Consider the following 16,337-nt stretch of genomic DNA (forward strand, 5'->3'; position numbering starts at 1 on the left):
TCCTGAGATGTGGGGAAACAGTAGTGAGTGTAGCTCCCGGGCCAACCACAAAGTCACCAAGGGAACTGACCAGTGTGCACTGTGTGCTGTCCTACTCAGCTAGGCAGTTCAGTAGATTCAGAACATTAAACACGTGTGTGACTTACGACACACTGAGTCTTTCAGAGTGTCATCCCATTGCAAACCTATACGCACCTGTAGTCCACGTGCTCGGAGGGGTCATTTCCCACAAGCTCCCAGCAGAGGCTGACTATACCCCTGCCCACCCCGTGTCCCTTTAGTCTCCACCTTTATTTTCACTTCCTGTGCTGCAGACTGGATGGGAGAACGTGGAACAGAAAAAGCTTTAGGCAGATATTAGATTACTCATGTCTAATAAATAAATACATTTATTTGGTTGCAAATGACATGAATTCATAGGTCCACAGTAGCTAGGACAGTCCCTAGCCACAGAGCAGAAGCAGCTGCATCTGCTGATTCAGCTCAGAAGTGTTGGAAAACCTTGGGGGGGTGCGTGACAAATCACTCTCCCCCTGTCCAGTCCAGAGGAGCACTGGCTCTAGACCACAGACTCCGTCTCCCTCCAGTGCCTGTCCAGTTTGCCTGGGGCCGGCAGAAAGACACTCAACTTTCCATTAGTAAATCTCCTTTAACCTTCTGCCCATGCACATCTCTCCTGCCCGAGGCTGGCGAGGAAGGGGTTTCCGGCTGGGTTTGCCATCCCTAGGCTGCAGCTCCTCCCAGTGGTTTCTGTTCTGTGGCATCTTTTCCAGTGGGAAAAAAATCCTCGAGCTAATTCTGAGCTGGTTCTACTTGAATCTTCTAGAGTTTTTAACAGGCATGTGGTAGCGCATTTGTGTCCAGAATCGGGAATTGGGACGAACTGATTTGAAGCCTTTCCAAGTGACTGTGGGTAAAACCCTGAGAGCTTTTTTCACAAGATGAGGTAGAGACTCTGGCTCTTGGAAGGAACGGAACTTAATTAAAATTAGTTTTAGCGTTTGATCATCCAAGGCAAGATTCACGGCTGCTTGGAGTTCAAAGACACTGGGTCCATTGACATAGTTGGGGCTCAAGATAAATATTCCTCTTCTGCTCTTCTTAATAATGCTCACGATGTCTTCCGCATACACTAGAAATAAAGAGTTCAATGATTTGCCACTGATAAAGTTAAACCTTGAGTCACAGTAACTTTAACCTCACAGATCCATCAGGGAGCTCCCTACAGAGGAAGGGAGACATGGCCTACTCTGGCACTTTTATTATGTCATCTCTATTGGCTTCTGAAAATATACTCTAGTATCTAGTGACTCTCAATGGCATGCTTCTCTCCCTGCACTCTGTTTGCCCAAACTGTCAATGACTCTGGAAACAAAGCTTATGGGTAGGCTGGGCTCCCCGGGGTCTTGGGATGTCCCAGGCGATGAGTGAGGCAGGATGCTGGGACATCTCCTGAGGGTAGAGTTCCAGAAATCAGGAGGACCACCTGTTTGGAATGACAGAGATGACTTCCCAAAAAGGATCCAGGAAAGACATCTTTGTACTGGGTAGCCTCCCTAGCATCCCCCTGAAAATGGGATTCTTTGGATGAGGGAGCATGTCTCTGGAACACGTTCTTCTATGTTGTTACCCAAGATGATCTAGGTCCATGAAACCAGCAGAAGATATGTCCCAACAGAAAGAATGACAGGAAAAAAAAAACAAACTTCAGAGTTGTATTGAAGTGCTCTTTTTCCCTAAGGTGGTTCCCCCCGCCCCCAGACATACCTCCTCCGGGGACCACATCTCTCTCAAGCAAGCACAAAGTGTATCCATATTTGTTTTCCAGAACTTCAGGAAACAGATTCAAGGCCAAGTGCTCCTCACTCAGAGCTGAAGAGGCTTCACTCTCCAAAGAGCTCCATTTTGCATAGGATACGAAAGCATCAAATTCCTTTTTATCTGAGGAAGAGAAACAATGGAAAACATGAGCCATTGACGTTGTTTTACCATCAGGGTACCACAAACAGATGCTTGGAGCAAATGGGAAATCCTTACAAAACGGATTTTAAGAAATAATGCTACTAATAAGAGCCAGCAGCAATCACACTGTATGGATTGTCCAGCCCAAATTGAATTCTAATTCATGAAGCACTACTGTGCTGGGGGCAGATCAAACAGTTGGGGCCTCCTGTGATTGAATCTCATGCACTCAGGAGGGCCGCTGAGCTTTGTCTGCCTCTGCACTGTCTCTGTCTCGTTAGGTACACATCAAAGAGAAGTCTGGTTCATCACAGCGTGATAATATCCAGTCAGGGAGACACTGCCAAGACCCAGCCCACTGCATCCCTAGGAGGAAAAAAATAGCCCCTTAGAGAGTTCATGTCACATTAACAGCCATGCACTCCCCCCAAGGACACTTCAGTGACAAACTGCATACACAAGGGCTGTCCCATAAAACTAAAGCTGAAGATAGCCACCACAGAATCATGGGGCAGAGAATTACTTGTGTGTCTGTGGCGATGGTGGTGTACACAAACCTGCTGTCTTGCCTGATATGTCAAAGTACAGCCCATACAGTGATGTACAGTATGTCGCACTCGGTACACAATCATGCCACTGGTTGATGTGTTAATGTACTATACTTTTGTAGTTATTTTGGAGTGCTACTTCTACTTGTAAAAAACTGACTATAAAAAACCATGTCGTGTTACAGGAGCAGCAGACACATACACCTGCTGTTTGCCTGGTCTCTTGATCACATTATTTTCTCTTGTGGTTGATTAATCTCATGTTGTTTTGTTCACCATGACCCTTGAAATCACAGGCTACGATACACACACACACACACACACACACACACACACCAGGTAACTGATACCCAAGGTATGTGGTAGGATATATCCTCTACATTTATGTACACACACTCTACAATTTTTGTACAATGACAAAATTGCCTATAGGTGCATTTGTGAGTGTGAATCTGTCGTAAAATGATGCATGACTGTACTTATATTTAAATCTTCACATGCAAAAAGAGGGTGCTATAACTCCTCATAGGCTGATACGGATTGCATGAGATAATACATCTGATGTGCTTGGTGTCTGGTTTGTGTCCATTCCACTCTCTTCTAAATGGGAAAGTAAACTAATAGAACTTGTCTCAGGATATTATAGAGGTTTCTTCTGCCTCTGTTGACTATGTTATTACAAATGCACATTGATTGCTTATCCATACTGAAGAACTAACTGAAAGAAGTAGAAAATTCCAAAAGCTAACTCACTAGGCTTTGGAATGGGACACAACTGGTTTATATTCCAGTGCTTCACAATTCCTGTTAAGCAGTATTGTTACAAAATAGTTGGTAGATCAAGCGGTTTGGCGGAATACCTGCTCAATGTGAATCTAAGAGACCTCAGAAAAGGAAAGGCCAAGAGTCAAGCGAGGGGAGTGCCAAAGAGCCAAGGTCCAGGAAGCTAATCTGTCATGCACCTCATGGTCCAGGTGGGAAGGAGGATGCTCTGAGGCGCAGTTGGCCAGTAAGCGCTACACAGTTTCAAGGTGTAGTGCACCATAATTACCTCTATTACTTCTATATCCATGGTGAAACATCAGCACACCAGGATTTTCATATAATATGGAAACTAAATTTCATATTAATAAAACTAGAGAGTGGAGTGTTAGCTGACCTCCTAGATCCTCCACAAATGTTATGTTTTATGAGTACATTTTGAATATTCGGCATTAGCTTCTGAGTATTCATTTTGTTGAAAATATCATGTTGGCCAGCAGAGGGCGCCACATCACTGTGCTTGAAAAACCCAGCTCTGCCTCCAAATCTGATTACTTAAAAAGTGGTCTTTGCAAACCAGAAAGAGAAAAAACACGTTGAAAAGTTTCACCGTTGAGTGACTCTTACACACAAGCTCTTGAATCATAAGCCACATAAAACTTTAGCAAAACAGTATAAAATTGCCTAAGGAAACAATTCAGCCATTGATTAAATAATTTGCCCCATTCAAAAAATTGCCTTTTAAAAAATACATCTCAAAAACACTTTCAGCTTATAGATCTGTACATCTCTAGGTTCAATTTTGGACACAGACTTTATCTTTCCCTGTTTGGCTCATAAGATAATTAACGTAGCTAATACACATAACAGGCATGTATAACGCTCTGCCTTCTAGAAAAAAAATTGCTAGCATGTGCTGAGGTTTCCTATTTGTGAAGGTGTCACTGTAATTGCGTGCTGTGCCTTAACAGGCTCTCCCAGCATCCTTTTTGATGGGTGCTATGGCTGTACTATTTTATAGATGAAGAAACCGAGGCACAAAGATGTTATTTGCCACATTGTCTTAGGTTGGTTAGCAGAGAGAGTATTATCAAACCCCACAATAGCATCATCTACAAGATTCCTGGTGCAGCGAACGAAAAAACAAAACGTTTCTCCAGCCTTCCCTGGTGTGAGGCCACCAGATCTGGAAGAAGCCAGTGAGTGTCCCTCATGCACTGTACTGGCTGGCAGGAGGCACCTGGAATTCTTTCCTAAGGTAACTCCGAGGGAACAGATCCAATGGGTAGTGGCGGCACTTTTCTATGGTCTTGGTCTCATCACAGTCTAACTTGTTTCCGAGGGAATGTCAGGTGGCAGGTTGGGGCCAGCTTACCCCTGAGAGTCTCGTCCTTGCTCCGGCAGCTTCGGCACAGCAACACCATTTCAATCCAGTACATGTAGATGAGGGCGCCTGCTGCCAGTGTGCCCACCAGGGTCATGACGGTGCCCAGCAGGATGTACAGGAACACCACTGGGGGGACAGGGGAGCCGTGAGCAGCAGAAGCAGCGCTCCTGGGCCAAGGCCACCTGCAGCCCACACCAAGGGCCTGCCCAGCACCGATTCCTGCCCTATTATCAGAACCACTGCCACTGGAAACAGCATCTCCCCTGAACCTGGGACTACCGTAAATCAAGTCCAGAGGGAACCATCGACAGTAAACTCTAGAGAGCCCAGGGAATGGGCAGATCCTGACAGGGAGGGCCTGAGAAGCTTCTCACAGCCGTTCAATTCACTTCTTCATTCACAAACTCCCACACAACCACTTGCATCCTCCTGATTGCACATGGTCAGTTACACTCACATACTGTCATGTCAACGAAAATCTACACTTCCTGAGACCAGGTACATCCCCGGTTCCTGACACAGACAATGGATAGAGCACTCTGGAGAGAAGCCATGATTAAACAGCACTCACCACAGGCTAGGAATGGACTTTGCCTTACACGCCTCTGAACTTGCTGGTACTAGTCATCAATTAACTGAATGAATGAAGGACATCAACTACATCTCTGGGCATCTTCTTAAAGAAATTTGAAACTCTTCCTTACCTGGAATTTCTTTTTTTAAAATTTGTTCTTTTATATATATATATATATATATATATATATATATATATATATATATATACACACACACACACACACACACACACACACACTACATGACCAGTGGGATTCTACCTCGTGTACAACCAGAAGAATGAGAAATTATATTCCATCTATATATGACGTATCAAAGCACATTCTATTCTAATTATAACTAATTAGACACAAATAAAAAATTTTAAAAAACCTCAGTAATAATTTCTTAAAGGTTAGTTGCAACATGAAATCTGAACCTATTATCAATTAATTCTTCATCCTCAGTTACATTAAAAAACATTGTTGCATCTTTCACTCTTAGTGGGTTTTACACCATGACACTTTGTCACTTGGAAACTATTTCTTCACTGCTATTTGGTTCTTCTAAAACTTGATATATTTTATTGTAGAATATGTTTAAAGTCACATGTGTGAATATTACTACCAAACTCATCCAAAAACCAAATCTTAATTGTAAAGCTGTTGAGATCTAAGTGTCACATATAAATTTTCCAAAATTCTGAGTTTTCAGTTGAAAGCATAATGTGTTATCCTAATGATTACAGTATACCCTATTGTTACAGGACTGTCCACCCCAGGAACCTCTTTTGTAATATATATGACCAAAAAAAAAGCCCTACTGTATTAGTATTTTAATATAATGCAAGAAATTTGAATGATATATCATAAAAGGTATAAATAAAAACTTACCTACATTCCTCAAAGAAAGATACACGTAACAGCAGCATGTATTTTGACATATTATACAAACATGGAGTATAACTTATTCTAATCAGGATCCCATTCTTGTGGTTGTACATGGTGTGAAATTACACTGGATGTGTATTGTATATAATGATAGGAAAATCACATCTGATTTGTTCCTACCTCCTCCCTTCCCTTCATTCCCCTTTGTCTAATCCAATGAACTTCTATTCTTCCCCTCCCCGCGCTTGCTGGTTGTGGATTAGCATCAACATTTCAGAGAGAACATTCCTCCTTTGGTGTTTGGGGATTGGCTTATTTCACTTAACATGGTAGTCTCTAGTTCCATCCATTTACCAGCGAATGCCATAACTTAATTCTTATTTATGGGTGGATAATATTCCATTGTGTATATACACCACATTTTCTTTATCCGTTCATCTGTTGTAGGGCACCTAGGTTGATTCCAAAGTCTGGCTATTGTGAATTGAGGTGTTATAAACTTCAATGTGGCTGCATTGCTGTAGTATGCTGATTTAACCTGAAAGGTGTCTTGCACAACAATATTTTTCAGGAAAAAAAAAAAAAAGGAAGCCATATCTCCCCCGGATAACAGGGAAATCCGAGAATGGAAACATTTTGCTGCTTCTTGCCTGGACTTTCTACTCTAGCTGCTTAAATGGCTACCACCTCTGATACACAAATATCATTCTGAACACTGAGAAAGATGACTCTTCCCCTTCTCTGTTCTCCCTCCATCAGAACATGAATCCAGGACATTCTCTGGAAGCCAAGCAAGGCAAGCAGAAAAGGGAATTCGGTCTTAGCACCTTGCCCACCACATAGGGCACACCGGGAATCATTGAATGTTGCAGCTCACTAGTGTCCTGGCTTTGGCCAAGGCTATTAAATGGGTAACACAGCAAAGTGCTTAAAATAGTGTCTGGCATCTAAGAAATGTTCATTAGTATCCTATTATCACTGTTCGCTAAGAAAATACCTACCCCACAAAGAAAAGCAGCTGCCTGTAGTGGGGTCTAACCTCTGGGCTTACCTCCTTTCTTTTCCCTCAGTTGGAGAGTCCAGGTGACATTCCCAATCGAGTTCTGAGCAAAGCAAACATACTTTCTACTAAGATCTCTCTGAGTGGGGCTTTCCAAGGAGAAAACACATTCAATAACTTCATCCTTGACAGTAGATTGTATACTAGGAAAGGAGGGAAATTCCACATCAGATCAGTGACACAATTCGACATACTGTGACAGCGTGTGTGTGACTCTTGTCAGCAGTCAACAGTTTGGCTTTCAAAAGGAGGGTTGTGTCAATAATTGAAGATACCAGAAGAACAGAAGATGGACAGAGAAGGCCCATTCTTTGGGTAACTTACTGGTTCTGCTGTACATTTGCACTAGGATATAACTCACTGGGGCCCTCATCTGACCTTCCTTACTCTAAGAATTTCCCTTGAGGACAGATAATAACAGTAATTTAAGGATGACGTTAAAAGTAATAATATGAGCATCCTAACTTGGCCAGGGATAGACAGGCCCAGAAGGTAGATGAGGAGCCACAGGTCATACCGCTGATCCATGCCCTGCTGCCCCATCATGGAAGCTGTGAGTTCAGGCATTTATTCACAATCTGGATTCTCTAAAATCACCAGTCTTCACTCTTGTCTTCACATTATGAAGTCTTTTTGATGTCAGTGGTGTTTAAGACTGCATTGCTGTGAGCCTCCTAAACCACCTCTTAATCACTGAGTACTTCCTGCCTGCCATAGCCTGTGATGAACACGTCACCTCTACTGCATCTGCCCCTGACAGTGACCTTGCAACGCGAGGTTATTATCCACAGGTTACAGATGCGGTGAGGGAGGCTCACAGGGGGTCAGGTTCACTTTGCCACTAGGTGGAAAACAGATTCAAATCCGAGGCAAATCAAGTTCTGTTTGCCACACGCCACCCCTCTGATCTCTAATGCAATGTCAGCCTAAGTTGGGACCCAATGACTTCTCTGATCTAAGAAATTCTGGCTAAATTCTATTTCTCTTACCAAAATCTATTCTTAACATTCTGTAACTATGTGTGCTTTTCAAAGTGATATCACATTTGTTCACTAAGATGTTTTAAAAATAGAAGAAGACACTAATACATAGATTCCTACTTTGGGTAAGATTTGGGGAAAATGAGGGGTACATCCTCTAGCAACAGAGCTAATTGGACATGGCTTTATTCAAGCCCTTTGACTCTTCAAAAGACTGTAGGCTTTTGAGGCACTGAATGTCTTTGAATGTCTAAATTTCCCTTTCTATTGGTTAAACTCTCTCACCAGTAAATTCCATCCACTGATGTGGGTTTTGTGCTCCAGAGAGCACAGTCCAACTTCACAAGAAGGTATTTCAAGACAGATAACCGACCTCTGAGTCTTCTTTTTCAGGTTAAATGGCTTCAAATATCTTGTGTGCGGTTTTTGCCAAGCTCTGCATTATGGGGCCATTTCCTCTGGATACTTTCCCAATTGTTAATGATTCTGCAAATTTGGATCCCTGAACTCATGGCAAATTGAATGCATAGCACTGGTTGGATGTGCTACTTCTCCTCCAGCAACCTGACTCAGCATGTCTGTCTGCTGGATACCTTGATGTTTAAGGCAGCCACATCAAACTGTTGCACTAAAGTAAGCTTTAAAACCACTTGAAGGTCTAGGGTGTTGCTCAGTGGTAGCATGCTTGCTCAGCATGCTAGATGGCCCTGGATTTGCTCTCCAGCACCAAAAGCAAAACACTGTCACACACTCATGCATCACTAAATGACAAGCTGAGTTGATTCTATCATTGCAGGAGCATCGGAGTGTAGTTAACACAAGCTAAGGTGGCTCTGATGTCACTCAGTGGTACAGATCACATACGGATCTTTCACTGACCAAAATGTTGTTATGCACAACTGTTTCATCCTATGTCCCCACCAGAATCTGCAAGGCCTCAGGACTAAAATGAGCATACAAATGCATTTCTGTGTTTTTGTTTTTGTTTTAGTTGGTAATAGTGGCTACCCTACTAAATACAATCAGCTGTGCACATTTTAGCAATTTTCTAAGGGTGAAAGCAGCTAGTCTGGGTTGCAAAGACTTATCTCTTTTTCTTACCTTTTCTTCTCAGAATTTGGGGCTTCCCACTCCCGGTCAGCATCTTGGATGTACCACTTTATCACAGGTCTAAAGAGCTTTTCGAAGCCAAATCGTGCTTTGCAGCGAAGAGTTAAAGACTTTCCTGACAATAAACAAGTCCAAGAAAATAGGAAGGAAGGATATGAGAAAGCTTTGTCCCCTGATGGGGAGGAAGACGTGGCCAGGAGACAATTTCTGCCCAATTGGCAGAAGAAAGCTTGTGTGCCAGAAATAACCAAATGTTGACACATCTCGTTAAGAAACACAGTGGTCCTTGTGTGTTCATCTCTCATGGACAACACTCATATCTCAAAAATTTTACTGTCTGTTCTTAACATGAAGATTAACACAGTCATATGTGGTTTGAGCAAGACATCAGGGAAATGAGAGTTTTAGTGACCAGCATGGTCTTTGACACCACTATAGAATACAATGTGCATCAGTAAAGAATATTTTACTAACCAATGTTTGCATATTAAATGACGTTCATGAGGTTACTATAGCATGTAATTTAAAGAAGAAATTATTTAGATACTCAGCTGTGTTTTATGAATAAGGTACCATGAATTGGCATTCTTATTATTAGACTATCCTCTTTCTACCTACCGTCTCCAAAAGAAATATCCAGAAACGCTCTGCCTCAAACAATATTTAACCAGGAAATGTTCAGGGCCTCCAATTGAAAAGTAAAAGTTTTCCTACCGATAATGCTTTAAAGCTCACTCATGCCATAAGTAACTTGACCACATATTTGGAATTAATCTTTTTTCTTCTTTCTTCCATTCTCATAATGTTTCCTGTATTGCTGTCACTATTTCTGTCTTCAGGACACGCTGCTATGGCCACCCAGTGATCTTATACCATAGTATCTCTTTTTACAATTTCTACAATAACAAATCTTATATCAGCATTTAAGAGAGCACATATTTTATTGAAAAAGAAACCATTTGGTGTTAAATGTATCCATTCTTTGGCTTTAGGGAAAGACATAAGTGTTATTGAACTTGACAAAACGAAAGGAGACCACGGGGGGTGTCAGTTTCTCCTGTACCCCCAAATGACACCATTTTGTAATACGTTTGCATGGGGTTTGTAATATTCCACTATATTTCTTGTAAAGACCAAATATCATATCTATAAGGGTAATGCCACTCAAGGTGGTATATTAATAAACAAAACCCACATGTATAACCTCTTCTTCCTAGGAGAATCTAAAATCTATTGATCATGTCCAATGCACCATTCGTTTATCATCCATTGCTCCATAATACTCAATAAAGCCCTGTAAAATCAGTTTTATGATGCCTATTAGCAGATATAGGGACTGGATCTTAGGAGGATTTAGTAACTGTGCAGGGTCACAGAACTAGGCAGACCTGAGTTAAGATTCATACCCAATTCTGCTTAATCAAAACCCTAGTCTTCTTTTCCTAATCATTTAGACCTGCTCTAGAAGTCCAGTGTCATTCAAAGAAGATAACATGGATGAGCTTACCAAGTTCTACTTCCAGGGTGTCCTGGATGGGATCCAGAATATCTGGCTTGAATTTAGTGTCTTCCACTAAAAGATGAATATAAAAATAAAAATCATTATTTGCATTGGGAATTCTGAAGGCCTGCTTGCTGAAGATTTGGGGTCCTTCGATTGGTCCTCAATGTTTCAGTGCTCCCTCTTCAAATCTTATCCATAATCCACCAGTCTAGGAACTCAGGTTTCCGTGTGAAACTTGCCCACGGAAGTGATTGTGGGACATTGGGATATGGGTGTCATCAAAACATTAGTCCTTGACCAATCCACATCTGCCCGGGAACATTTCCTTCCATACCAATGGTGCTCACCCATTGCAGACATGTAGCCCCATGTTTATCTTCTACCACTAGATTCCCTTTTAATATCCTTTGCCTGAAAAACCCAATGGAAGGGGGAAACTGTTAAGCAGATCTGCGTTCACTCCCTCCCTCTTTAAATTCAGGGATTGTTGCAAAACAAAGGAAAGTCCTGCTTTTCGCCGGTCACGGTATTCTTCATCTTCCTGCCACAAAACTTCAAAGGTGGCCCCACTGTCAGCCTTCCTCCTGAAGGTGTCCTATCTCCTGGTAAAGGAAATGTCGTGGCCTTTGCTCTCCACATCATATTGATCCTCACAGAGCGTCTTCCTAATTTTTGTCAACTTTGAATCTTTCATGTCTCTCTCTCCTTCTATTTCTCTCTCGGCTTCTTCTCATCAGTATTTGCCTACACCTAGTCTCTGACTTAAAGTAAGAAGAGGGAAGGAAAATACCTCCCCTTATTCCTGCCTAATGCATTCTTCGTCCTTCCCAAGAAGAGAAGGAAAGGGCTTTATGGGCTTGTTTCCTCCCTTCCCTCACGGGCCATGGAGTCTCAATTCTTCTCTCATTGCTTCATTAAAGCTGCTTTGGCTGAAGTTCATCTAAATCTCTTGGGTGACATGTGCACTTTACTGGTGGGCAGTATTGCACACTGCAGGCATCCCCCTTAGGCATCTGCTCTTCCTTGATATCATGTCTCTGTACTCTCTACTCACCCTCAACCTCAGTCTTTAGTTCCCTGTGTCCTTGTAGGTTCCCCTTCCTCTGTGCCTCTGCCAATTATCGCCTCTCTCCCCAGATCTCCTACTGATCTTTCACTCTTCCTGCTTTCTTCAGGTAGTGAAGTCCACACTTAGGACTCTTCCTTACAAAAGATCTTGGCTCCCAAACTGGTATCTCTGCTACATTACCAAGTTTACTTCTTCTGCTGCTCTCTCTTCTCTTCCACTGATACCCCCTTGCCAATCCTCCTCTGTGCCACTTCTCTACACGTTAGCAACCCTCCAGGGCTCAGATCTAGGTCCTCCCTAGATCTCACCCTGGTCCTTGGTTTTAGACATCATGTGAAGTTGACCATTCTCACTTCCACGTCTTCAGCCCTATCATCTCCAGGCTGGAGGGTCCAAATACCTATTTTTCATCATGACTTGGATGACTCAAAGTCCTTTCAAGTTAATATTTAACTTCATCAGCAGACTTTCTTCTTCTTCTGTCTTTTATACTTATTAAATAATGTTATCATTTACCAATGTATCCTGATCAGAGAATCAAAATGTTCTTGATTTCCCTTTTTTATCTGCCTTCTGCATGAAATCATGTTCTATCCACATAAAATATGTTCCACATGAAATCATGTTCTTCCACACGCACACACACAAAAATCATGTTCCATCATGTTCTATTGACTCACAAATTTAACCACTTTAATTACCTCTACTAGTCTCTTCATAGAGAAACCAGAGGCATATATATATGTATATATATATATATATGTATATATATATACATATATATATATATATATACATATATATAGAGAGAGAGAATTTATTTTAATTTGTTATACATGATGGCAGAATGCAATTTATTTCATATTACACATATAGTGCACAATTTTTCAAGACACTGATTGAACATAGAATATTTTCACACCATTTGTGTACTTAGGGTAATGATGTCTAACTCATTCCACCATCATTACTACCTCCTTGCCCCCTCCCTTTCCCTCCCTCCCCTTTGCCTTATTTAAAGTTCCTCCATTCCTCCCATGCTCCCCCCACCACCAATCGCTATTATGTATCTACATACTCATATCGAAGAAAACATTTGGCTTTTGATATTTTGGGATTGGCTTGGTTCACTTAGCATTATATCCTCCAACTTCATCCATTTACCTGCATATGCCATGATTTTATTCTCTTTTAATGCTGCATAATGTTCCATGTGTATATATACCACAGTTTCCCTATCCATTCATCAACTGAAGGGCATCTGGGTTGGTTCCATAATTTAGCTATTGTGAATTGTGTTGCTATAAACATTGATGTGGCTGCGTCCCTGTGGTATGCTGTTTTTAAGTCCTTTGGGTATAAACTGAGGAGTGGGATAGTTGGGTCAAATAGTGGTTCCATTCCCAGTTTTCTAAGGAATCAGAGGCATCTTTTAAGAACATGAATCAGAACTGCTGCTTTCCCTCTTGTGATCACCTTCATTGGATTACAGAAAATACACCTAGCTGCCCAACTTAAAGCTTGGCCCCCGTGACCTTGGCTCTTCTTTTTCTTCTCTTTATTCTCAATTGCCAAACCCTTTCAGATATGCCTTCTAAATATTTCTGGAATCCATCCACTTTTCTCCATCCCCATTGCCACTGCCAACTGGGGTCCCCTTCAGCAATTCCTTACTTGATCACAGCAACCTCTGAACTTTCCTCTCTGCCTCCCATTCCTGTCCTCAAGAATCCATTTCCTACACAATAGGCATAGTGATCAATCTTGAATGCATGTCTGCTAATGGCACCCTCCCACTTACACCCCCAACGGCTCTCCATTGTTTCTTGGATAAATTCCAGACTCATTAAAACACATCAAATGTGCTTCTGCCTCTGCGTGGAAGGGTGCCTCTCCCACTTTTGTTGGACTCGTTTGACCCCATTGTTCAGGTTTCATTTGGACTCTGCTCACCCAAGTTTGGGTCTGGTGAGCACCCCTGTATGCCTGCTGCTCCCCTTCCTCCCTCTACCTTGTATTCTGGTCTCCTTCTTCCTATCCATCTGCCCCTCAAAACAATACATTTTTGGAAGTCAGAGAAAGTGTCCAAGTTCTCATTCTTGCATCCTTAGTTCCAAGACTGACACATATTAGAACTTCAATAAATATTTGTGTGGGAATGAGTGAAAATCAGAATAAATGAGTTAATGAAGAAGACCGGATTGATGAGAGAAAGTTTGATTAAAATAGATGCAACACATATTGTAAGGTGTCCTTTGGAAAAGAGAAAAATAGATTATGCCATGGAGAATTTGGAAGAATGATTTGAGGCCTGAGTGAAAACATTTATACATCACATGGAGGAGAGAGTGATTAAAGTAGGATCATCACATGCCAACTTCTCTTCATTGTTGTTGGGGTTATTTTTACTATTTATTTATTTGTTTGTTTGTTTTTTGGTTCTGGGGATTGAAATCAGAGGTGCTCACCCAGTGAGCCACCTCCCCAGCCCTTTTTATTTTGAGATGCAATTTTGCAAAGTTGCTTAGGGTCTTGCTAAGTTGCTGAGGCTGATCTTGAACTTTTGATCTTCCTGAGTCACTGGAATTACAGGCCTGAGCCACTGCACCTGGCTCCACCTTCTCTTCTAAGGAGAAATTTGACACAAAATAAAATGGTAGAGATCTGAAGTAGATGTAGGTGGAAGGCCAGGGATAGGCAGGAGTGTTTAACTAGGTCCTGGTGAGTTCCATGTGTCTTTTATCTTACAGGGAAAGTAGAGGAAGTATAATTGATGGGTGTCTTTACTAAGAGATGAGTCAATAGTTCTGAAGATCTTGGGTACAAAGCATTAGTGACTGACTTGGTTATGCTTTAGGCACATAGGTCAATCTTAAAATGAATTATATCTTATAGTTTAATGGTGTTGAGTTTTGCAGATCTATTAAGAATGACCCAAGGAGAAATTTGGTACAAAAATAGATAAGCCACAGAAGAACTCCAACAGGGCAATGAACATAAGATGGGATATTGAACTTCATTATTAGTCAGGGAAGTATAAATCAGAAGAAAAAAAAAACAAAAGGAAACATCACTTGATACCAACCAAAAAATTCTGATAAAACTAAATATTATTTGTGAATAATGAGAATCTGTTCATTGCTGATGAGGGGGGATAAATGATACCTTGGTGTAATACTATGTGTTTATGACACAAAAACCATTTTATAACACAAAGCAATATCCTATTAACAGATGCATACATATGCAGCATAAGTACCAATGCAAAGGACATAAATTATAAGGTAGTGACTACACAGGGACAAGAAAAGCATGGCAGGGGATGAGGGTAGAGACCTCAAGCTGTAGTTACAATGCTTTGTTTCTTTAAAGAAAAAGAAGAAGATTTTAAGGATGTGGAAAAACGTTAACACATGTTAAACTGGTAATAGACATGCAGATATTGCTTAAAGCTTCTGTGTGTAACACATTCAATGTGCTTTCAAATTTATTACCAAAGCAAATCAAGGAGAAATGAATGGATAACCCAATTTGGGACATGCTTGAGAATGGTTCAGAACTTAGCCTTCCTAAGGGGATGGGATCTGGGTTGATGGGAAAATTGATGCTTGCCCACACTCAAAGCTTTAATGTTTACAAGTGTATGACTATCCCTTTTGTTTTCCTAAAAGGAAAAATAATCAACAAGGCAAATGAAGATAATTTGATTTAGTCAAGTAGAGTTTTGATCTCAAATCTTATAAGAAAAATCCCACTCACCAATGGTCATCACTTGAACAACGTCTCTGATGGTACTCAAGCTGGCAGGATCTGGTTGAGTATAATCACACACGTATGTGCCCTGGTGATAGACATAGGTATCATCCACTAAAATTGAGCTGCTCTTTTCCTCAGAAAGGAGTTTTCCATTCTAAGGCAAAAGATAAAAAAAGAATTAAATACCTTTCTTAAACCAGAGATTTTTATTAATAACCATCGCAGCTATGAAAATCTTCATAAATTTGAACCAGTCTGAAATAATGATATTCCACGGTCCATGAAGACATTGTGTTTAAAAAAAAAAATGTATTGTAAGGTTCTTATGTGAAACAAGAAACATTTCCTAATAACTTTATGTTTTCATCTGAGGAACACAAACATGATCAACCCACAAAGGGTTTTTTAAACCTAGTATTTTCCCAGAGAATATTCTAGAAAACTTATAGGATTCTAAGGAATGTTATTTAAATGAATATTTTAAAAACATTTGTGTGTGCGTTTATAAATTGTAATCATTTTTTTCTGTGAATGAGAGCAAAATATAAAGTTTTCTCTTTAAATTGACCTCTGATAGAAATGAACTACAGTAGATGGGGTAGAGAGAGAAGATGGGAGGGGAGGGGGGGATAGTAGAGGATAGGAAAGGCAACAGAATACAACAGACACTAGTATGGCAGTATGTAAAAACGTGGATGTGTAACCAATGTGATTCTGCAATCTGTATACGGGGTAAAAATGGGAGTTCATAACC

The 16,337-nt window shown here is 41.0% G+C and overlaps 1 protein-coding gene across 4 annotated transcripts in view; it reads right to left on the reverse strand.

Annotated features, from left to right (window-relative positions):
* Positions 1-357: 357 nt before the first annotated feature.
* Positions 358-16,337, reverse strand: part of Il18rap (interleukin 18 receptor accessory protein) — a 33,486-nt gene continuing 17,506 nt past the window's right edge. For 2 of the 4 annotated variants that reach the window (XM_027951794.2, XM_027951792.2), the window contains exons 7-13: positions 15,587-15,737; positions 10,762-10,827; positions 9,246-9,369; positions 7,156-7,307; positions 4,648-4,785; positions 1,768-1,941; positions 358-1,132 (exon numbers count right to left, since the gene is read on the reverse strand). In XM_027951794.2, the coding sequence (XP_027807595.2) occupies positions 810-1,132; positions 1,768-1,941; positions 4,648-4,785; positions 7,156-7,307; positions 9,246-9,369; positions 10,762-10,827; positions 15,587-15,737 (1,128 nt within the window). In that variant the 3' untranslated portion in view covers positions 358-809. The remainder of the gene's footprint in view (positions 1,133-1,767; positions 1,942-4,647; positions 4,786-7,155; positions 7,308-9,245; positions 9,370-10,761; positions 10,828-15,586; positions 15,738-16,337) is intronic. The other 2 variants (XM_027951793.2, XM_027951795.2) reach the window with 2 other exon arrangements.

Source organism: Marmota flaviventris, chromosome 14 (genome assembly GCF_047511675.1).
Source record: "Marmota flaviventris isolate mMarFla1 chromosome 14, mMarFla1.hap1, whole genome shotgun sequence".
In the NCBI taxonomy this organism is placed as follows: domain Eukaryota; kingdom Metazoa; phylum Chordata; class Mammalia; order Rodentia; family Sciuridae; genus Marmota; species Marmota flaviventris.